The sequence below is a fragment of the Corvus brachyrhynchos genome, unplaced genomic scaffold (assembly GCF_000691975.1).
Source record: "Corvus brachyrhynchos isolate BGI_N302 unplaced genomic scaffold, ASM69197v1 scaffold115, whole genome shotgun sequence".
In the NCBI taxonomy this organism is placed as follows: Eukaryota; Metazoa; Chordata; class Aves; order Passeriformes; family Corvidae; genus Corvus; species Corvus brachyrhynchos.
Window position 1 is genome coordinate 8,927,474 of NW_008239553.1, and position 22,806 is coordinate 8,950,279.

The 22,806-nt window shown below is 41.9% G+C and overlaps 2 protein-coding genes across 3 annotated transcripts; both read left to right on the top strand.

The window, feature by feature from the left end:
* Positions 1-385: 385 nt before the first annotated feature.
* Positions 386-9,710, top strand: JMJD7 (jumonji domain containing 7; the record flags this gene model as incomplete). The annotated part of the gene is made up of 8 exons (XM_008639691.2): positions 386-564; positions 1,472-1,725; positions 2,203-2,259; positions 2,662-2,757; positions 5,050-5,126; positions 6,195-6,354; positions 7,994-8,600; positions 9,509-9,710. Coding segments are annotated over 7 exons (912 nt in total), but the record flags the coding sequence as incomplete, so codon positions are not given.
* Positions 9,620-21,055, top strand: LOC103620768 (acyl-coenzyme A thioesterase 1). 2 transcript variants are annotated; one of them, XM_017741781.1, is made up of 4 exons: positions 9,705-10,248; positions 11,609-11,811; positions 12,844-13,473; positions 20,969-21,055. In XM_017741781.1, exons 1-3 carry the CDS (start codon positions 9,795-9,797, stop codon positions 13,444-13,446), a joined length of 1,260 nt encoding a protein of 419 aa, XP_017597270.1. In that variant the 5' UTR covers positions 9,705-9,794; the 3' UTR covers positions 13,447-13,473; positions 20,969-21,055. The 2 variants fall into 2 exon arrangements, with proteins under 2 accessions (XP_008637690.1, XP_017597270.1); XM_008639468.2 differs by lacking the exon at positions 20,969-21,055 and having other exon boundaries at positions 9,620-10,248; positions 12,844-13,927.
* The last annotated feature ends 1,751 nt before the right edge of the window (positions 21,056-22,806 follow it).

Below are 22,806 nucleotides of genomic sequence, written 5' to 3' on the forward strand. Positions count from 1 at the left end.
CCACTCCGCTGCCAGCATGATGGCTCCGAGGTCAAGGTGAAGCAAAGGCTGCCGCAAAAAGAAAGCGAAACCCGAGAAAACGGTCTTTTAATGGTTGTTTCTCGAGTATAAAATAGCAAAACAAAGCACTATTCCAGCTTCCAAAAAACGATCCTGTAGTACCACCTCTGTATGGGAGGTGCACCTCCTATAGCACAGGCCCTTTATCACTTTATCCTCAGGCGCTGGCCTGAGGTTTCCATCTGGCTCTGAAACCCCCCTAATACTCTCTGGGTTTTAAGAGAGGGATTTCTGGATCCGTGGGGGACACTGCTTGGTATCAGCGTGGTGTGGCGCATGAAGCCTGTGTGCTGGCAGGAGTTGCTTGTCTCGGGATGCTGAGTAACACTGTTTATCGTTTGCCTGGACAGAGCTGGGCTGGCCGGAGTCCATACCCTATCTTGATAGGCCTCCTTCCCCGCTGCAGTTTTATCGAGAGTGGGTGAGTCCGAATAAACCCTGTATAATTCGCAATGCCATCAGCCACTGGCCAGCTCTGAAGAAATGGACCTCAGCGTACCTCAGGTATGAGCGAGCTGTGGAGCGGGACTGGTGTTCAATTTCAGGTGACCTCACTAAAAACCCCTTGGTTAATCTTTGCTTTTATTTGTAAGATTAGCTCAGATTCCTTCCTGGCTCTGTGTGAGGGTGTTCAGTCTTCCCAAGATCAGGTGTAAGTGTCTTCCTTGCACACTTACTGCCCTACCAGTTCCAATGCTGGCAGGTGGGGTAGGTGTTTTGGCTGTGTGCAGACAAAAGACTCAGCTATTGAAACCCAGCCAGCTGGAGTGGGGCTGTAACGCTGTAAAAACAGACTGGCTTGTTTGTGACTGAGCACGGCTTGTTTTCTTCAAAAAACTAAATGATGAGCATTTTAACAATGACTGAAATTTTAAAGAAAATTCCTTCTTTAAGAGAGAATTTATGGTTTGACCTAAAATCTGTGGGGCAGATCTAATTCTGTGGGGTTTAAAGCTAAAGATCTTATGGAACTAAGGAGTGTTAGCCTCATGGGGTCTGTATCTATCAGTTTCTGTCCACCCCCTGCTCAGTTGCTTTCGAAAATGTGCACCCTTGGACTTGGCTGGGTTGAATGGCCCCAATAATATCAAGCTCTGCCATGACTGATGAAAAGAAGTGGCTGAAGACGGCCCTCTGTCTGCATGGAGGAAAAGGGAGCTCCTTTGTGAACTGTCCTGTTAGGAGAGAATTTAGAGGAAAAAGAAACTAGAGTTGCCTTGAGTGCAGGGAGAAATTGGAGCAGAATGCCAGAGTCCTTACCAGACAGCAGAAAATCTAATCTAGAGACACCCATCCATGGAAAGACAGGCATCTTATTTTTGCTGCCCTTGAAACATGTTTTTAAAATAACCAGTATGTGCTGTATGAGCTAACTGTGGGTCTGGATATAAACCCTTGACTTGTTTTGCAGGGAGGTAGTAGGTCCCAAGGTGGTGAGTGTGGCAGTGACACCAAATGGTTATGCCGATGCAGTGTTTCAGGACCGTTTTGTCATGCCAGAGGAGCGCCAAATGCCTTTTATGGACTTTTTGGACATTGTGGAGAAGAAGGTGACTTCTCCCAGCGTATTCTATGTGCAGAAGCAGTGTTCAAACCTCACCGAGGAGTTCCCTGAACTTGTCTGTGATGTGCAGCCTGACATACCATGGATGAGTGAGGCACTGGGTAAACCCTCTATTTCTCACATATTCAGTAAATAGTTTGCATGAAACTTTAAAACAACCACACTACATGTACTACATGGTGAATGCTTGTTCTCTTTCTGAATGTCACAGCTCAGTTTGGTTTCATCCTCTTAGAAAGCAGGAGTGGTAAAATACATAATAGTGTAATCCAAGTTTTGGCATTGGATTACTCTGGAATCAGTATCTCTATTGTGTATTGGGACCCTCACAACTGAAAAAACATCATGTAACACTTCTTTACATGGAGTGGCTTTTCTCTGATCTAGAGCTGTGTTTTGGCTCAGTGTTTGCAGTGTAGAAGGAGGTTGCTGTTGTTCACAGAGCGCTATTTGCAATGAAACCTGTCATGAATGAAGTTACAGGACAGAAATTGGCAGAAAATTATTTGAAGAGCTTTTTAAAATGACACAATTTTTCATTGTTGTTGACATCATATCTCTTTTCCCTAACCATACAGGGAAGAAGCCTGATGCTGTGAATTTCTGGCTTGGGGAGTCAGCTGCTGTGACATCTTGTATGTATCCTATGGCACTGTAAATCTTCTGGTGATTTCAGCATAGGTTTAAGCTGGCATGTTTTGAGTTAGTGGCTCAGGAGGATGGTGTGGTTTTTCTGACAAGGCAATTCTATTTTAACATGCTTTTTTTGCATTTTTTATTCCGCCCTTCTGCAGCCTCCTGCTGCTGTGTCTCTGGGTGCATCTACCTGGCATTGTGTCAGGCAAGGCACTGACAATTTGCTTCAGCATTTGCTGCAGCATGATATTGTGACTTTCCTCTCCCACTCGCTGCAAGAGGACGAAGCAGCCTGATAATAATAGGGGAAGCTGACACTTTCAGTTTACTATAGGTTCTGCAGAGAAGGAAATAGCACTGATTTTCTTTCTCCACATTTCTCTTTTTTTCCTCAATCCTAGTACATAAAGATCATTATGAGAACTTGTACTGTGTGGTATCTGGAGAGAAATATTTTCTGCTGCATCCACCAAGTGACCGTCCCTTCATCCCATACGGTATAGCATTTTGCTGTGCAATATGTCTGGAGGTTGGAAAGAGGACAGACTAAAACACTGAAAGATGTCAAAAAAGGAAGCAGTGATAACATTTTGATGTTTATGCAGTCTTACACTTTCTAGTGTATTTCTATCCTGTGCAGCAGGTAGTTTGTAATACAAATGTTATTCTGAGATTAGGTTTTCCAGTCCAGTAAAGTAATGGGCTCATTGATTCACATCTTGGGTTCTATGTCCAGTTGTGGGCCACTCAATTCAGGTAGGACATTTAGATGCTGAAGCGAATCCAGACAAGGGCATTAAAGCTGGTGAAGGTTTCAGAGGGTAAGTCCTGTGAGGGGCAGCTGAGGGAGCTGGAGTTGTTTAGCCTGGAGGAAAGGAGACTCAGGGGAGACCTTTTCTCTCTCTAGAACTTCCTGAAAGGAGGCTGTAGTCAGGTAGGGGTCAGGCTCTTTTCCCAGGCAACCAGTAACAGAATGAGAGGTAATGGTCTCAGGTTGTGCCCAGGGCAGGTTTAGATTGGACATTGGGAGGAATTTTTTCATGTGAAGGGTGATTAGATATTGAAATGGACTGCTCAGGGGGGTGGTGGAGACATGTGCCTGGAGGTGGCACTTAGTGCATGGTTTAGTTGACAAGGTGGTGTTCAGTCATAGCTTGATGATCTCAGGTGATCTCAGATCTCATCTCTTGATGTCTTTTCCAACCTAATTGTTTCTGTGATACTCATGGCAGTCTCTTCAGCTTTAGAATATTTGAATTATTTAAGTATTTTGTCAGTGTTGTAGCATGTCATCTTTGATGTTTTACAGGTTTGGAAGTTTGGATTCTTCCTGCCTGCTTTTCTCTAGGAAAAAAAGCCAGGAAGCTAAAAACTTAGCTGTATTTTAATGAAATATTCAAGCTACTAACTGAATCTCTGAAAACTGAGAAATGAAAAAAGAGATTCTTGTGGCAGCATTCTTGCTTCACACTGCCTGTTTTCTGTTTCTTTATGTTGCTTTCCTATGTGCACAGCAGTAGTTTTTGTTGCTGTGTTGTCTAGAAGATAGATAGCTTAAGTTTATGCCTTAATTTTCCCATTCCTTGACTTTCAAACCATCAGATTAAGTGAATGCAGAGTGCTCTATGATCCAAATATAATTTTGCCTAGACCTGTGCTGCTAAAATATTTTATTTACACTCTTTTTATTTTGTTTACAACCTTGAAGTCATTGAATCACAGAATGGTTTGGGTTGGAAGGGACCTTGAAGATCATTGAGTCAATGCCCCTGCCATTCAATAGACCAAATTGCTCAAAGCTCCATCCAGCCTGACCATGAACACTTCCAGGGACGGGGCATCCACAACTTCTCTGGACAATCTGTTCCAGCGCCTCATGACCCTCATTGTAAAAAAATTCTTCCTTATATAATCTAAATCTACCCTGTGTCAGTTTGATACCATTAGCCCTTGTCCTGGCCTTGGTAAAAAGTCTTTCTGTCTTTCTTATAAGCCCCTTTTAGATACTGGAAGGCCACAAGGAGGTTTCTCCAGTACCTTCTCTTCTCCAGGCTGAACAACCCCAGCTCCTCAGTCTTTCTTGGACAGGTGGTGTCGTATATATGTGAATGTATGAAATCCATGCGTGTGATAGGAGTCCTGCTTTGTAAAACAAATTACTGTTATAGCATAGAACAGAGATAATGCTTACATTTCAGAGTGTGTAGTAAAAATAGAATTCCATCTTTTTGAGCATTAGGTTAATTAATGGAGAGAAACTCTCCCAAGGGAGGGCTTAGGAAACCACATGTGCTGAAGCAATGAAACAAAAGCAACCGGCAGTATCTGAAGGAGTTAATGAGCCCTATCAATTAAAATTAGAAGTGAAAGGCTGGCCACAAGCAACTAATAACTCTTGTGAGTTCTTCTTTGGTAGACTGGCCTAAGAAGATATACCCAACTGTAGAATGATGTGTAAGTCAGGGGTGCATTTATGACTTATGAAAAGGAAAGAAGACAGTTACTGGAACAAAATAGGACTGGGGTACAAATGGGATTGGAAGAGAGTAATTTCTGAGAAGAAAGAAGGTTAGAGTTCCAAACAGGAAGGCAGCTTAGTATACAGACTGACTTAAAAAAAAAGTATATTAAGAAACTAGATAAAATTTGAAATGGAAAAAGGGAAGGATAGTGAATACTGTAAGTTGAAAATGGTTTTGTCTTAATTTTTCTTTTACTTGGTGAAAGTGTGACATGCACTGCCGTTTGTTGCTCTGAATGGTGTCATTTAATTCTTTCTCTGGTTCCAGAGCTCTATCAGCCAGCAACCTACCACGTATCAGAAGATGGTTCATTTGAAATTGTGGATGAGAAGACTGCAGAGAAGGTAAAAATTTTATAAAGAATGCAGTTAATACAGTAGGGAGAGTTTGGGGCATTGCTGAGCCCTCAAACTAAGCATATTGACTGATATTTAGAAATACTTCATTACTGGAAAGAGAATGCCCAGATATTTCACTTGTATTTTACTATTGGCAAAGGATACTCAGCTTCCAGAAAAAAATTTTTACTGCACACCTGAAACCATTAATATCATAAAGTGTTGCCTTGCACCAGACTTAAACAGATCCACTAAAGAACTTTTGAATGCATCAACAATAAAGGAAGTGATTGCATTATCCCTGAAGTAGACCCCTCTACATTCACTTTCTTTTGGCCCTCTACTCAGGTCTACAGTGGAATCACTCAGTGCAATAAAACATACCTCTCTGAATGAATAAACTGTATTTTCTTACTAGTAGCAATATTTATTTGATTAAAATGTTTAGATCTGGACTAAACATTTACTTTACAAACCTCACTAGAATCTAATCCCTCTGCAAAGTATGAGTAATGCTACAACAGAACTTGAGCCGGGGCTTGTTCTCTGTTTCCAGAGTGGTGCTTATGGAATCTCATTGCTGTAATGCAGTAAGGTTGGAATGCTGAGGTTTATAATTTTGTAGGGCAGAGAAAAAATTAATGCAGGCTAGAGGGACTTCCCAGCAAGAAGGGGTGTTTTAGCTGCTGTGAGTAAAAATTAGACCTGAGAGCTTAAGAAGAAGAAAGGAATTTCTAAAAAGAGTGGTGCAGATAAAATATCTAAGTACTGAATGCAGGAGGAACAAGTAACTTCAGGGGCTGGAGGTGTTTTGAAAGTATGCCATGAGACTGCAACTTCATGGATGACATTTATTGCCTTTTCCCTAATTAGAAATGTGTCACTGAAGGAGGCACATTTTTGCATCCTTGACCTATTCCCAGTTGAATGTGAAAAACTGTGTAACTGTACATGTTTTGCTAGACAAAGTACATATTTTGTAACCTAGTGAGTTTGATTATCAGTTGTTTTTCTGGAAGCTTGCTGTAATTTTTTGTCAGGGTCAGTACCATATACATGATCTTTTGCCTTTAGGTGCCCTGGATCCCTCTGGACCCCTTGAACCCAGATCTAGAACTGTATCCAGAGTATGCTCAGGCAAAACCTTTGCAGTGTACAGTGAAAGCTGGTGAGATGTTGTATCTGCCTTCTCTCTGGTTCCATCATGTTCAGCAATCACATGGCTGTATCGCAGGTAAAATAGACACAATTTCCAGATCCATTTTTGAACTATGGTGGGTGTACAGCTAGGTATCTCACAGCAAAGCATCAGTGGGACCAAAGGTTCCTTTAAGGTTTTCTGCCACTCTGCAGGAGGGAATAACAATCTTGACTGGTCCCATGGGACTGCCTTCTTGCAGCCTGTTTTGCTTATAATTTGTAGCTATGTTGACAAGTGCTAGGGATGTAGCAGAAGACAAAGTCTTCTAGTTGTCAAGTCTGGAGAAGGATAGCTAATGCAGTGAACCTGATCCAGTTTCTGTTTGAGACATGAAGCTAAGCAGTTTGTCTGTCTAGCTTGCTCACTGCAACTGGTTATCTACATCCCTTTTTCAAAGAAACTGCATGTTGCATGTGCTGTTGTCATATGGCAAAAGAAAAGCTGCAGGAAGAAAAGGAAACTAGAAAGTGAACGACTTAGGCAAGAATATAGACACAACAGATACTCTGTTTTCATGAGCTGAAATCTGCTCTGACGCAGTCTCTTGCCTTGCTGATAAGGTTGTGTTTGTGTTGCTGTCCCCCTGCACTTACCAAAAGTCTTGTTATCTCTTTCTTTGTAGGATTTATCATAATCTCCCTATCTCTTTTTTTCCCCTCTCTCCCCGAGTGAATTCCAGAATTTCCAGCATTGCTCATTTGGTACATATGGAGGGGTGGGGATGGTGCAAAGTATTATTGTTATGTTGGGCAAGTTTTGCAAGGTTTGAGGAAGAGATTTTGCTGGAATTTTTGCTTGTCCTTTATCTGGAATAATCCTGATAATGCTGTTCAAGAAAAAAAGTATTTTGAACAGCATAACATCAGTATTTGTGTAACACTGCAAATATTGCAAACCCTTTTTTTCAGTTCTCGTGATTCTGTGATAAAAAGACAAGCTAGCAGTAAAGCAGTATTTCCTTCAAGAATTTTTAGAAATAGTAGAGTTGTTTCCAGCTGCAAGCCCCTGGCCACTCTTTTTTTTTTTTTTTTTTTTTCCTCTGTTTATCAGAAATCACAGAGTTTATTTGTCCTCTAGTCTGTTAACTGCAGTACAGACTTGAAAAATCAATATTCTCAGGGTCTGGTCCAGTGAATGTCTGAAGCTAGAGCATATCCTCCTCCAAAAAGCATTGGTACAATATTACAGTACAATATTACAGTGGATAGCCTAATTTTCCTAGGAGACATACCCCAAAATTAACACGAGAAGCAGAATTAAAGTGCTGTCTACTTGATGACCACTGTGAACTAGTGGTGAATTTGCCATCCTTTACACAAGAAGAGAGGTTCCCATCCAGATATTAAACTTGGCAGTTTGGTATTTTTTGTCTAAATGGAAGCTTACATTTTCTGTACCTAAGCATTTTTCCAGCTTCTGCTCTAATGAATCTCCAGTACACAGTCTGAAGTTGGTTTGGGTTAAGACAGAGTTGTGTTGGCAGCATTACTGAAGAACTCCATTGTTTGCTAACATTATTTTTGGCTGCAGTCAAAGATTTGCTCATTTCAAAGTTCAGTCAGTAATAAGGAAAAGCCTGTGCTAACTGAACTGTGTAAAGCACTCTATGAACACATTCGTAAATCATTGCATTCTGGCCTTAAAATGTTTTTCCCTTTTCTTGTCTCCTCAGTGAATTATTGGTATGACATGGAATATGACATTAAGTACAGCTACTATCAACTACTAGATTGTCTCACAAAAACTGTGAAAATGCTATAGCAAAGGTGGGAGACTTGAGCTTGTGATGTCTGTTTCTGATGTGATACAATCATCAGCACCTGTGACTGGAGTACAAACATGATTCCCACAAAAAGAACGGAACATTAAATTATCGTCAGCAATGCCTCCCAAACACATCATGGCTATTTTGCTTGATTTCAGACTCCAGATCAATTGGCCAGATTTTTTGGCTTGTAAGTAGAACTTTGATAATAGGATTTTTAGACCTTTGTATGTTGCCTCAGTGTTGGTAAGCAAAATAAAATTTGAAGAGAGGCAATCCAGGTTTTGAAAATCCCAAAATGGAAGCCCTGAGTATTTGTTCAGATCTACAGATTGTTTTCATAACAACCCAAGTGGACAAGGAAGGATCTGCTCTGTCACCCACCTGTGCATCAGGCTGCATCAGTCCAACATATGCATTCTACTTAAGGCAAAAGTCTGTCCTGTTATAATTCTCTAAGTTCAGTGGCTGTGGTGTTTTGATGGTGAGAAACTACAACTTCTGCAATAAATAGGTCAGTTTAAAAGCTTATTTCTGTACTAGTTTGTTTCTTTTTTTCAATGTAAATAATGGCTGGAGGACATGTAAAAGTCAATGTTGGCTATTTTCCGTGTTAAGCTACATGTTTTTATTGCTGTTTTTAATTTATTTTCACTGTTGTATTTAATCATAGCTGCATACTCTTGCATCCTGAGGGACGATTTTAGAGTTGCTTTGCCAGATCTGCAGTCAATCTGCGTATTATCTGTGGTCTCATGGCATGAGGTGTGATTCTGCAGCTTGTAAACTCATTGATTGTTTCATTCTTTTTGCCATTAATTGCTGCTTAGCGCATGGTCAGGCGAATTGTTTGAACCAGGGGTTTGGTTCAAACAGCCATAATTCCACATAATTTCCACAGAATGGGATGAGACTACTCACATGTCTGAGACCTCCAGGGTAGGACTAGAAGGCTATTAAATACACAGGCATTGCAAAAATGTAGTATTGTTGTTTATGAAAACCAAGAGCTGGTGTTTATTGTCAAATCTTCAAACAGTTCCTTAGAAACATTAGCGTATGGGGGAAACTAATTATTGGGAAGAAAAATATAGTAATTGTTTTACTTTGTTTCTTTTGCTTTTTAAAAGAACCATAGTTATAGCAAAAAGTTTCATTTGAACTTGTGGTGCTTTTCCAGAAATTGCAGAAAGCTCGAGAGGGATTAAGAACAGGCTTTGTTTTGTGGCTAGATTAAGATGTCATGCTTCTTAGGCTTTCCAGCTTGTTTGTGTTTACTGTGCCTTGGCAAAGGCTCCCAAGCCAGTTCTGCAGTCAAATCTGGAATTTCCAGCAGCTGGGGGGCGGGGGGGACGTAGCAATTTGGATATCTCTTTTTGCTGCCTTGGGGTTTCTAATTTAGTCTCTCTCTCTAATCAAAAGTAAAAGCACTCGCCAAGAACAAGTGACAGCTTGTGCCCGTGCAAGTGGCAGGTGTCACCGTGCCGCCGTGCCGGAGGGTCTGGAGGCAGGCGTGCTCTGAACTACGTCTCCCAGCAGCCCGTGCTGGCCGACTGAAGGAAGTGGTGACGGTGATTCCTCCTGGACTTCGGGCACAGGTTTTAATGCCGAGAAGGGACGGGCTGCTGCGGGTCGTGTCGCGCGCAGTTTCGGCGGCCCGTGCCTCGCCCCAGAGAAGGGCCGCAGCTCTCCGTGCAGCCGAGCTGGGATGGCGGTGCGGGTGTCCGTCCTGCCTTCCCCCAGGTGCCTGTTCGATGACCCTGTGCAGATCCGTGTGGCCGGTCTGCAGCCGCAGCAGGCGGTCACCCTCCGAGCCAGCCTGGTGGACGAGAGCGGGGAGCTTTTCCAAGCCCACGCGCTCTACAGAGCTGGGAGCAGCGGGGAGCTCGACCTCAGCCGCTCCCCAGCGCTGGGGGGCAGCTATTTGGGAGTGGAGCCGATGGGGCTGCTCTGGGCTCTGCAGTCCAAAACGCCCCATAAGCGGCTGGCAAAGAGGAACGTCCTGACTCCTTTCTGTGTGGACTTGGAGGTGTACGAGGGCCATGGAGACATGAGCCACTTGCTGGGAAAATGCACCAATGAACGATGGTTTTTAGGAGAGGGGGTGAAGAGGATTTCTGTCAGAGAAGGTCGTCTCAGAGCAACCCTCTTCCTCCCTCCTGGTGAGTTTTAATTCCATTCCGGTTTTCCAGGTGTGACTGACACCATGTGTTATGCCCCGTGGTCCCTGAATGCACTCAGCAACCCAGAGCAAAGCCTCAGCTAACACTTCCCTCAGCCTGTGCTTGGTCCAGATACTTGGATACTTGAAGTCCAGATACTTCACAGCAGAGCAAAGAGGAGCAGGTGTTGCCTGACGGGGCAAGGGCCAAGGCGGGGGTATGGTGGTGCAGGGAGGAAGGGAGGGCAGCAGTGCTCACACAGAGTGTCTCATGGTTGTTCTAGTTGAGTGTCTTGACGTCTCCTGCAGTGAGACCTCTGTCAAAAAGTGTTTATTTCTTAGCTTTTCTGTTTAGCTGACAGGACAAAGAGGCCCCTGGTCCTTGGCAGAGCTGTGATGCATGACAGCTCTGGCCGTGGAGTGAATAAGGAGGCATGGTGGGAGCACTGGACTCAGGCTGCAGCCAGCCTAGGCTGAAGAACCATGTGCTCAGCAGCTGCTACAGATCTTCCTGCAGGCGCTGGACTTGTCTCTCTCTCTGTCTCTCTTTAGCTAAGGAAAAGCCAAAAAAAAGAAGTTTTGACCTGATTGAGCAGCTGGACTGCATGGAATACTTAGGAAGATGGGAGACAAATGGGAAAAGCATGATCTTTAATTAAGCAGGTGCCATATTTCACAACGCTGTACACAAATAGTGCTGAGAATGGATCCTGTGCAAAGCTGCTTTAAGCCCTGAAGTGTTTCTGTTCCTTGAATGGAACTTAAACATGGCTATCTTGCTTTGTAATTAACAAACAGTCCCTTGCAGCTGCAGCAATGTCACATCCTGTAAGGGAAATCTGACCATGAGAATGGGTAGAGCAGCATCAGGAAAGGAAGGTCCTATTGCTGCAGGAGAGCTGAGGAGCTCAGGGGTAGTTACCCAGATCTTACTGAAGCCTGAATTGGCACGGGTTGGTGCTGGTGTTTGTGAGTATCTTTCATAACCCAAGTATCCCCTCCATGGCATATCTGCTAGCATAGTTCCTAAGGAAGATGGATTACCACTCGTGCAGTAATACTGTTTGTTCATTGATCCTCAGTGGCCTGAGGACTTGTAGGCCGATGACAGATGAAATTCAGGATGAGAGAAGAATGTCCAACATGAGCTTCCTATAATGAGGTCCTAAGAGAGAAAAGAAAGATGCAAATTCATGTCCTTACAGTCATTTTGTGTGTTCCTGAGAATGATAGCCACCATGGAAAGCTTCAGAGGATGATTTTCTTCTGATATCTACGCTCCTGATGTGTGCTGAGGGGGCACCACAAAAGGACACCTGTAGGAACTTTTTGGTTATATATACACCCTCCTTTCATTGCAGGACCTGGCCCATTCCCTGGACTTATTGATTTGTATGGATCTGGAGGAGGTCTTATTGAATACAGAGCAAGTCTCCTGGCTAGCAGAGGCTTTGCGACTCTGGCTCTTGCTTACATGTCCTTTGAAGATATCCCTGCTATGCCAGAAGTTCTTGAACTGAGCTATTTTGAGGAGGCTGTGAACTTTTTGCGGAAGCAGCAGCAGGTAAGAGACAAATTATGGTGCTCTTCCTGTTGGAAACTATTATCCAGTTTTCTTATTGGTTCCTGGACTAGAAGTACAAAATTGCTTAAGGAGGAAATAGTAATTTTTTACTAGTTTCGCATCTTTTAAAATTTTAGAAGGGAAAAAAAATCCATTGGCTTTTCTACTGTTTCTGAGACATTACATGCTTTTGATTCTGAGTAAGTTTTGCAGGACAGTAATGTAACAACAGAATCACTTACAGTTGTAGCACTGGAGGCGTGGCATATCTTAAGAAGCTGAAGCTGTGTTTGAACAAGTGTGTAGGACAAGAAAGACACTTTATGGCAATGTATCATCATACTTAACCCAAAAGTGGCCAAAAGAAATCAAGTAGAAATCAATTTTAATGGAATGCTATTTAAAGTGTATTTATTTTGCAAAGTTATTTACTTTCTGTCACATGGACACCAGGATTGTAGGCAGTGTGAGAGCAGAATTCAGCCTTGCTTGTTTGTCTTGTTCCTTATAGAGCTCTGAAAAAAACTAGAATTCAATGTGAAGGGCCTTCACTAGAAATAAGTTGATTTAAACAGCTATTGGGCTCACTTAGCCTGAGGTGTAATGAACATTATGTCTTCCAAGACAAAACAGAAAATAACAGGTCAGCTGTAGGAGAGTATAGAAGAAACTGCAATAAAGAAATTCAATGCAAGTAAACCCAGGAAAAAGTGGCTGGGAGAGAGGAGCTGTAAAAGACACCATACAGAGAGCTGGCCAAGCCAGGATGTGGAGGGTGCAAAGACACTGTCTATACAGGTCACCAGGAGGGAAACGTGTTACAGGAGGAGAAACATTGTGGAGCTGTAGAATTCATGGTCACTCTTTTGGAGGCACAGCAGTGAGGATGGATGAGGGAGTAATATAACCTGAACAGAGAGAGGGAAGGGGCAAATTTTGAGTGGTCTTTGTTGGATAAGGAGTGAGAAAGCAGAACTGGAGATAAAGAAATAAAGAGTAGTTAATAATACTGTTTCCATAATTCTGTTTCAGGTGAAAGATACTGGGATTGGTGTTTTGGGCTTGTCTAAAGGAGGTGATCTAGCCCTTTCCATGGCCACATTTCTACCTGGCATCAAGGCAGCTGTCAGCATATCTGGAAGTAGTTTTAATTCCTTCATTCCCCTGAAGGGGGATGGCTTCACTATTCCTGTCCACCCATATGACCTGGGGAGGATGAAGATCAGTGATGAGTCTGGACTAGTAGATTTTTCAGATGTCTTAGATGATCACACGGACCCAGCAACTTGGGATTGTCGCATTCCCGTGGAGAGGTCCTTAGCCAAATTCCTCTTCCTGTCTGGGCTGGATGACATGAACTGGAAAAGTGACCTCTATTGCCGGGATGCTGTTCAGCGCCTTCGGCAGCACGGTCGGGAAGTGGAGTTCTACTCCTATTCTGGAGCAGGGCACCTCTTGGAGCCACCATACTTGCCTCTGTGCAAAGTTTCCATCCACAGGGTGCTTGGGATGTTGGTGCATTGGGGAGGGCAGTGGAGAGAGCATGCTAAAGCCCAAGAAGATGCATGGTGCAGGATACAGGCCTTTTTCTGGCAACATTTGATGGACTCAGACATCCCTAAGAGCAAGCTGTAGTGGAAGCTGTCAAAGGTGCTGGCCAGGGTTGGTATTTCAGCACTTGCTGGATTTTGAAAACTCACCAGAAGTTTCCTGGACTGCCTTCCTGTAAAACCCGCTGTTGCATAGTTGCTTATTTTCATTCCCCAAATAATTTCCCAGTTTTTAGTTGAATTTCAGTTGACTTCTGGCCCCAACTTCACTGTATATTGGCACCATCTGGTCTTTCTGTGTGCTGTAGTCTAAAAAAAACCCAGCATCCCATTATCTGTATCGCATTTGTGCTGAGCTGTCTTTGCCCTCAATCTGCAACCCTCTCCTTTCATAAAAGGAAGTACTCTCACAGGAGTTTTCCATTGAATTGTTTAGTCTTGCACCTTTAACTAACCTAGATACAAACAGCACTTTTGTTGGACAACACATTAGTACACTTACCTTTCCTCCTACTATATTGTTGTCTCCCATTTCATAGTAAAAAGGTTGCAGTAGTGACACTGAACCGTGCCATAAATCAAATCCCTCCTGATGGGAGAGAATTTTCTAAAAGTCCTTGCAAGGAGTTTCAAAGATAAACCGAGACTTTTTCTGGAGTTTCAATGCTTCCAGATAGTTGTTTATTAAGTCTTATCAGAGGAACAGAGCCACTAGTGTGACCCAGGTACAGCATAGAGCACAGAAAGCAGGAGTGAGGTCTCTCATTATCAAGATTTGCACAGCCTTTTAAAGATAATTTAACCAATAGTTACTAAAAACGTATATTATTTTCACTTTCCTACCAATTATTCAGTAACGCGGGCAGGAACTGTGGAATTCTCTATCCAATCATTCCAAACTACTTTACTGCAGAACATGGAGTAGTAGAAGAAGGAGAAGAAGGTTTAGAGAACAACAACAATCCTCCATTTTGATATTTTTTACTCTTATCTGTTTACTACAAAGAGAAGCCCAAAACCTCTAAATTTTTCACCCTGTGACAATCTTACATAGTAGTCTGTCACCTAATTCACACCACTGTATTTTCTAGTTCTTGTCTGACCGTTGGTAATTTTTTCCAAGGTTGGAGGTTAGAACAGTGTTGTTCAGGGGGGTAAGAACCCTTCAAAATAGGCAGAGAAATATTCTCGGCACGCTGGGTTCCCACACAGTAGTTCTGATCTCAGCTAAGGGAAGAGGCACTCTTCTGGCTTAATCTGAAGTGCAGTGGTAACATTTTTTTTCTGGTACCTCAAAACCCAGAAGTGAATTTTACCCAGGTTACTCTGGTTGTATCTCCTGCTGACTCCATGTAAGTTATATATTGGGGTAAAGTTTTCGCTGCGCTGCTCAGTAAGTGTAATGTGCATTGTATGTGTGTATGCACTGTTTGCTTGAGATTATCTGAATGAAGCTTTCAACCGTCTTTACACCTGTCAATACATTAAGGAACAATCCTGGTGTAGCCACAAGCTGTTGCTTCACCCGACTGAGGAGTTCATGAGCAGCAGTCCTCACCTCCTGTTGGGACGAGAAGTGATGGAGTCTGCAGTTTTGCTCAGTGCTTAAGATGAGGGTGATACATGTATGCCAAGTACTTGCTCTCATATGGTGAAAGTTAGTTTGTCTCCATTTTGGGGGGGAACAATAAAGCTGCTGCTGAATTCTCAGTGAGGTGGGCTCTCAGTGGTCCTGCCACTATAGCAGACAGCTGTGGGCTCAGTGACAGCTAAGAAATGCCACTCTTCAAGAGAGGACTGACCTCACCTTCTGGGAAGAATGTGCATTTTCTCACATTTTACCAGTGTCCAAACCTGCTAAGGGGGCTGTAATCTACCTTGTGCTTTTGTGGGATAGTGGCAAACAGCAGCTACATATCAAATGGCATCCATGGAGCAAATTTTCTCTCCTGCAACAGTCAAGACTTGCACCCTGACAACAGTAGCTGGAAGCCTTGCGTTGCACCGAGACAGCAAGATTTTGCTTTTGACAGTGTTCTCCAAAAAAAGGTGTAGTCCCTGGTTTCCAGGTCCTGCTGAGACGAAAGCCCTGTAGGAGCCTGGATCCTGCTGAGGGAAGAACCATGTCCTCAGTTTTCTTGCTTCAGGGAGCAATGGTTACTCAAAATGAGCATGTTGAGCTTCAGCAGGCCGGGGACTCTCTCATACAATATGTTCAACACAGACTGTGCCCCTTCAGGTGCTTCTGATTTTTCTTACCTCCCCTGTTCCTCAGACTGGTACATGGGGTACCACATAGCTGAAGGTTAGAGTGGGCATATCCCTCTCCTCCTCACTCATACTGGTCTTCCATCAAGTTTTATGCTGTTGCCTGTTCCTTGATTTCTGTCTGTCCCTTGTGTGCCTATGTCCTGCACGGACTGTGGTTGTTCCAGATGTTTAGCAAGTGGGTTGGACCTGGCAGCAGTTTAACATGTAGCAACAAAGAAAGTCAAACACATTTAAGCAGTTCCATCTGAGTAAGGGACATTTTCTTTTCCCTCATTTTTCTGTTTTACTGAAGCAGTCAAAAAACCCTGGGCTGCTCATCCACATTTTCCTCAGACTCAGGGCCTTAGGCTGTGAGTTTCTCTGTGGTATGAGTAATTATGTTCTTTTGTTTTTACTGAACACAGTGAGGTTTATACAAAACAGTATGCTGTCTTCTAGTCTGTGGGATAACTCACGTCTATTTTAATCCCTTCTGAGGGGAAACCAAGCTTTCCTAGCCTTCAATGGGCAGTTTACAGATCTATATGTTGAATTACAAAATTGTGAGCTTCCAAGAAAATACATTATCTATAGGAAACTACCCTTACAAATAAAAATACTTTCCATCAGTAAATCAACAGTGTGGTCAGTGATGCTTTCATCCAGTTGTTGTGTTGTCACATTCAGCAGTCACGTTCATGGAAAACTGTGTTGAAAATAGAGGATGAAGGGAGCTAACTGGTGACTCCATCGACGACGACAGCACACAGGACCTCTTTCTTTTGTTGCTCTGGAATGAAAGCATTGCTATCCACTTAAAAGCCCTTTATTTATCACTTGGATTGCATCTGACAAGAAAGACTGAAAAGGCTGATTTAGGTGAGCAGCTCTGTGTCACATACAGGAAAATATTCAAGCCAACTCAGTTGCACTGGGAATACTTTTAAAATTAAGCTCAAATTTGAAACTAATCTTCAGGAAATAGAAACTGGAAACTGGTGTCAGACTAATACAAAATAACTGGAAATGGCTTAATTTCAATAAAACACTTCTGCTTGTTCTTAAGCATGTTCTTCAGCCTTTTGCTGAAGACTTTGACTACTAGATGTTTCTTCTGCTGAAGAGATGATTTAGACCAGTAGGGCTAAGATCATGGGTTTTTTTCAAGACAATATTCTACTAATTGCAGGCTGTTGAGTCAGAGTGCTTTGTATAGTTTCTCCAGGCCTGCTGAATAGAGACAACATTACTCAATAACAATGTGAAAGTTATTATTTAATTTAAGATAATAGACCTTCAGCTGCAAGAGATCCTCTGCCAAGCTCAACTGATAAATCTAATAGAAATTGGATGGGAAAAGCCACTCTTGTAATTTGCTTGTAATTAAAAAGTGCTTCAGATAAAATAGAGTATCAGAGGACTAGCTTGAACTAAAAGATCTCGTCTTGATTCTCTTACCCCCTGTTTAGCACTCTGCACTACATTGCTTTTATGAGAATAAGAAAAGCTCGTCACAAGTCTCTTAAGAAGTGAGAATCTCTCCACATGTAAGCTGCTGTGAACAAGTTTACTATAAAGGAACAGTGTATCTTGCAATGCTTTTTTAGGGCAGGATGATTTCCTTAGCTACCATGGAATCAGGCAGCAATGGAAAGTGCTGATTTGCCCAATACATTTGTAAAATTTCCCATCTTTGCATTGATAACCGACCCTGAAGCATTTTGATATGCACACAGTATAACTTGGAGGAAACTGCTGGAGGAAAGTAGTCAAAATGCCTTTATTAGCAAAAAGTGAACCACAGGTGCATAAGAGGTGAAACATCTTTGAAAAAGTGGCTGTCTCTGCAGAAGTGGTGGGTATTTGAGACTTCAGTAGAATTTTAATAGGGCCTGTGCTGAGCAAGGAGATTTCAGTGCAAATGTGCTTCTCTAAGACTCAGAGCTTCTGACTCAGGTGAAGCAGTGTCTCTGGGTGGCATCTACAAGCAAGGTTGTTTCATGGCCACAGAAGAGGAGGAATGAAGTGACAGATGAGACTATATGTTGTATGGTGTAATTTAGAAGTCACTTTTCTCCATTTCTGGTTTCCGTTCCCTGTGTGTGTTTGAAAGTCTAAAGATTTAGGTTTTTGTTTAAATTCAAAGCTTAGTCAGTTCTTCAATACATTACCAGATCATTTGTTATCAAGCTGTGGGATAATGATGTGGGACAATGTTTAATGACAAAATACAAATATTAAACATTTTTTCTATATTAGTATTTTGCTAAAAAACTTTATAATTCTACCATTGCAGAAAAAACAAATCACTATTCTGCACTTTTTAGTGCTCTGTAGATGTTACTAAGAAATGGAATCTGAGCCAAATGTAGTATTAAGCACAAAGAAAGTGATGCTTTGTTTAAGTTTAGGGAGAAGAAAGATTAATATTGCCAATGAACTAGTGTTCCTTGCAGAATTTATTGCAAAATATCCCTGCTATTTTTCATTGTCCGGGATAAAAATTAGAAATGCTGAGTCTTAAAAAATTGTCTGTGCAAAATTTGCATTAAACCTGACTCTGGATAGCACTTAGAGAAAAATAATTAAATTAGTTACATTCTCTTTATTTAGGATTGTATCTTTTCAATTACGTAAGCTGCTGAACTTTCAACATTTTGCATTTAGACTGGAAATTTATGTTTGCATTAAAGTCATTTCAGTGAAAGGTGTGGGTTTATGTTTTTTTAATTCTTTTAAGAATACCGTGCTGCACAGAGGGGCAGCCTTGCCTTTTTTTTCTGATTAATGATCTAACTAAGAGGTAATCCTGTGGAAAACAAAACAAAACAAAAAGAAGGTTAAAATGTTCTGCTGGCTCAAAGAAGGAAACAGCAGGAGCATGCAGGGGGTTATCAAGAGAAACAGGGGTGAGCAATACCCTGCCAAGATAAGTAAGTACAGTTTTTAGTTATGTTTGTAATAACTAGTCCAGCTAATTCTAAATCATGATCCATTTCTGTATCCAGTGAAGTGAGTGGTTGGTGGCTCATTGTGTGCTGCCCCTGTTTACAGTGGATCTGGTGTCCTGAAGGATTGAGATCCTTGACAGTGGAGAGAAAATTGTGAAATACTAATGTCAGATTAGAGATGAGCTGGATAGATAGTTCAAAGGAAATGTCCTGGATAGGAACAGAGCATGTGCATATCTCTGCTTTCATCTATAAGAGCAAGTTCAAATGCTCTGCTATAATTTTAATATGCTATGAATTCAGCAAGATAGTGTTCAATCAATAATCCTATGCCATCTAGAGGAGTCTGTCCCTGGACAGTGGCAGTCTGACATTTTCAAACATCCAGCACTAACTCAAAATGGATTGATTTTGGCTGCCCAGTGCTCTGACTCCAGCCATTCTCCTATCTCTGGATCATTTCAGATCAGAGATACATCATCTTGATGCAGGAAGACTCCTTTGATACCTAACAACGTCACTAGTGTTGTAGCAGAAGGAAAAGAGGTCAGTGGTCTGTACTTTTTGGTGGAAATAATCGCAATGAATTGCTGAAACAGCCCAGAATTTACTGCTTCCGTGGCAGTCTGCATACCACTCCCTGTAAAGCTGAGACCTCCTAGGCTCCATTTAGATCAGTGGTGTGCAGGGGCAATTCTGCTCTTGCAAGTCTTCTAGGGAACCTTGTTCTTTCTATGGCTGTCTTCCCTCACCTGAGGGCATAAGGTCTGCTTTCTTTTTTTCCCCTCTCTTTTTGACAGTTTTGTTTCTGTCCCACTGACCACAAACCAGGCCATTCCAGTTCCAACCACTTTGCATGATGTGCTGGTGGAGGGGGAGCACTCTCAGCAGTACCTAAGGCCAAAGCCAGAAGGGTGTGTGATAACACTGGCAGTGAGAAACCACGATGCTTTTACTGAAGACTAGGTAATATTATGTCATCTTGTTGAGAAATTACCTCACATTGGTTTTGTTTCTAGCAAACAACCTCTAGGTAGGTCAGAAGGACAGCTCTGCAGTGCGGATTGGGTACAATGAAGTGTCTCTGCCAGTCTAAGAGTTGTAAAACCATAGAGGAACTCTGCTACTAGCACTGAGAATGGGACATGCTCAGTATATTTACCATGGCAAATGACTGTATGCAGCATGTTTTGTGTGTGATGAGGGACACTGAAAAGTGCACCATGTGTGGCACCTTAGCAGCAGAAAGTGAGATTTGGGGAGTGGATGGCCATTTACATGGGTCATTCAGTGTGGACTAATGGTTAACTTGAAGTAGTTTTTGTTAGTTTAAGTTTTGGCCTAGTTTAGTTTTTGAGAATTACTCCAAGGAGACCTTGATGTAGCTGTTGTTTTCACATTTTTCATTTCGAGTTGAGTTTGCCATTACTAAAAGTAATGCATGGGACAGCTTTGGTTGTACTTGATTAAAAGTAACATCTGCAATAATCAGATAGTTTGACTATGACTCCCATTGTCTTAGAAAAAAAAAGGAAAGAGAAAGGGCAAAATAGCATCCTGCAGAAGAATCTGTAGATTTAATTTGTCAGGAACATCCCCATAGAAAAGGGAAGTTAATTATTTCAAAATTGTCTAGATTTTATCAGGGTCAGGGGTTTTGCCTTTTAAATCAAAACTCACCACAAAAGTAATTTTGTTAAAATGTGACCATAAAAAAATTGATTATGATTGCCATAGTGATATTCCTGTTACAGCTCCTGAAAGACTTCTTGTCCATCTCAGTCTGAGTTACATCTAGTTCTTGTGATCAGTGAAAGTTTAATGCCTGTAGTCACTAATTTATTGTGTCTTACACTCTCACAAATTATTTTTAATACTTCTTATCAAATAATTTCATAGTCATCCTTTATCTCTGTGGAAGAAAATATACAACTCAAACATGGTAGCTTTTAAAAAGTGATCCATTACAAGTCCCGTTGCCCAGTACTGTCTCATGAGTGGGTTTTTTCCTAGTTTCTACTTTATGATGGGAAAATAGGTAGAAATATTCCACTCCAGTCCAGTACATGCAGTGGAGTTTCAGTATGTGAAATATCCAAAATCAAAATCATAACCCATCTAGACAAATCAAAAATTAACCAAAGTAGAGATATAAGTTGTGCATATAAAGAAAAGAAAGAAAAAGTGCGCATTAAAGGAGTGACAATTCTTAAATTTCTCCCCCTCATAAAGGGAAGTATGCGAGAGTGTGGGCACATGTAAATGTCTGTTGGAAAGGAGGGGAGGAATGGAGAGTGTAAAGCAAAGGAAAACCAGAAGATTATGGGTCACTTCCAAGTAGAGATATTATGTGACTAAAAAAATCTATTTTGTAATAACTTGTATTGTTTTTTTCTGTGAATGTAGGGTCCCCAGCATAAATCTCCTTCTGGCAGAATCCAGACATGTGCAAGTGAAAGCACCGTGGCTCAGGTTCCAGCTGGATGGTTTCACTGTGCAGTGCCAGAGGTGAGCGTACGGTGACCCCTGCCTGCTCCGGGATTCCCGGGATCAGCACAGCTCCCATTGCTCAGCCACGAGGTGAATCCACTTTTCTCTGTAAGACAATGTGTGATGGTATCCCTGGCTAACACAGGACACAGGATCTACTTACAAACAAGTCACTGAAACCTGTGTTTTATTTGCTTTCTGGATGAAGAGGTTTCATAATCAGTTATTATTAGTACACTTACTGTCTTGGGACGTTGAGAATGAATGCTTTTATGAAGAGGTAGTAACTTCCATCGCTGAAGCTCTAGTGACAGGTTATAGAAGTTTTCTCAAATTCTCTCACTTTGAGGTCAATGTAGAAACGGAGGAACAAGTTTTATTTATTTTACTTCTTGTTGATTCCATTCAGATTTTCCAGTCACTCATCAGACTTGAAAATAATGTAGTTTTTTGTTCTCTAACCACTAGAGAGTCCTGAGGTAAGAAAGGTATTAAAAAAAATAGTTTTTCTCCCGCTGGGGAAAAGATTAGCGATGTTGCATAACTCCATTTTATCCTCTTAAGGACTGGTGGTAGCAGTCTCCTTGAAATAGCCATTAACCTAAAAGCTGGGGTTCTCCATGGGGTTTAGAAGGCTGGAACTCTTGCCTTGGCTATGCCTGATGAGGTTCTCCCATTTTCCAGATTAGTGTTCTGACCAGCAGCTTTTTGTTTGTTAGTACGAGTGCTTATGATGGGTTCAACAGACAGGCTTAAATTTTATTCCAAATTAGACCAATAGGTTTTTAAGTCTTGGTATTGTTTCATGAGATGAGAGGTTTATTTTGTCAGGGCTGCCTTTCAGATAGTACAAAGCAAAGTGAGTCATTTGCTAATTTAGCTTCCTTAGGATATATGGCTTAAGCTGTGCCTTGTCTGTGTTTCCTCTGATGCATCTGGAATACTCTGCCCAAAAGAGGGGGGAGGAAGACTGGAGATAGATACAACTTTTTTCTCTTTTTTTTTCAGTTGTGTCTGACTACTAAGGTGTGTTCTGTATAGCCTAAAAAACACTGTCCACTAGCAAAAGAACTGCTTGGGAAAAGCCAACCCCATTCATCTCCTTACATGGCTTTTTCCTCTTCTGAGGCCTGAGAGAAAGCTTTGAACCTGAAAGGTGCTCTAGTAGTTACTAAGCAGTGAGAGTTCAGTCATACTCAGGCCAGAGCTATCTTCTCTCTCTGCTTCATTTGCTGCTTGTTCCATTCACTTTCTGGGTGTTTTTATCATTTGTGTCTGCCCTATTAGCCATATGACAGTCACCACACAGAGGAGGATAATGGGCTGAGGCAGGTAATACTACTCTACCTTTCAATTCACAAATTTAAGAAAGAGCTTGAACTTTTCAGAACATTTGAATTTTTAAGTAATTTGCTCCCAGTACTTTGCATGTGCAGGTTCTCCTTTCAGCTGGGTTGAGAGGAGAGTAGAATTTTTTAAAGACAGTTGTTATCCTTCTTCATTCCACTCAGTTCTCCACATAAGGCTATTTGGCTTTCCAGTGCTTCTGCTTTGCTTTTTTTCTCCCTTCCGAAGAACATGATTTTGTGTTATCAATGAACATCAGTCCAGACCTCAAAGGAATGCAATTTCCTGGGCTCAGAAAGGAATGCAGAGGTTAGTTTCATAAATCCTCTGTACACTCTGCAGCTCTCCAGCTCTTAGCCAGGTTTGGCAGCCGGGTCATTTCATGTAGCACTCACGCAGCAAAACAC

What these genes read in the sequence shown, in the direction of transcription:
- LOC103620768 (XM_008639468.2), top strand. Translation starts at nt 9,795, where the DNA reads ATGGCGGTGCGGGTGTCCGTCCTGCCTTCCCCCAGGTGCCTGTTCGAT. An exon ending in AACCCTCTTCCTCCCTCCTG is followed by an intron (nt 10,249 to 11,608) that starts GTGAGTTTTAAT and finishes CTTTCATTGCAG; the next exon opens with GACCTGGCCCATTCCCTGGA. An exon ending in TTTTGCGGAAGCAGCAGCAG is followed by an intron (nt 11,812 to 12,843) that starts GTAAGAGACAAA and finishes ATTCTGTTTCAG; the next exon opens with GTGAAAGATACTGGGATTGG.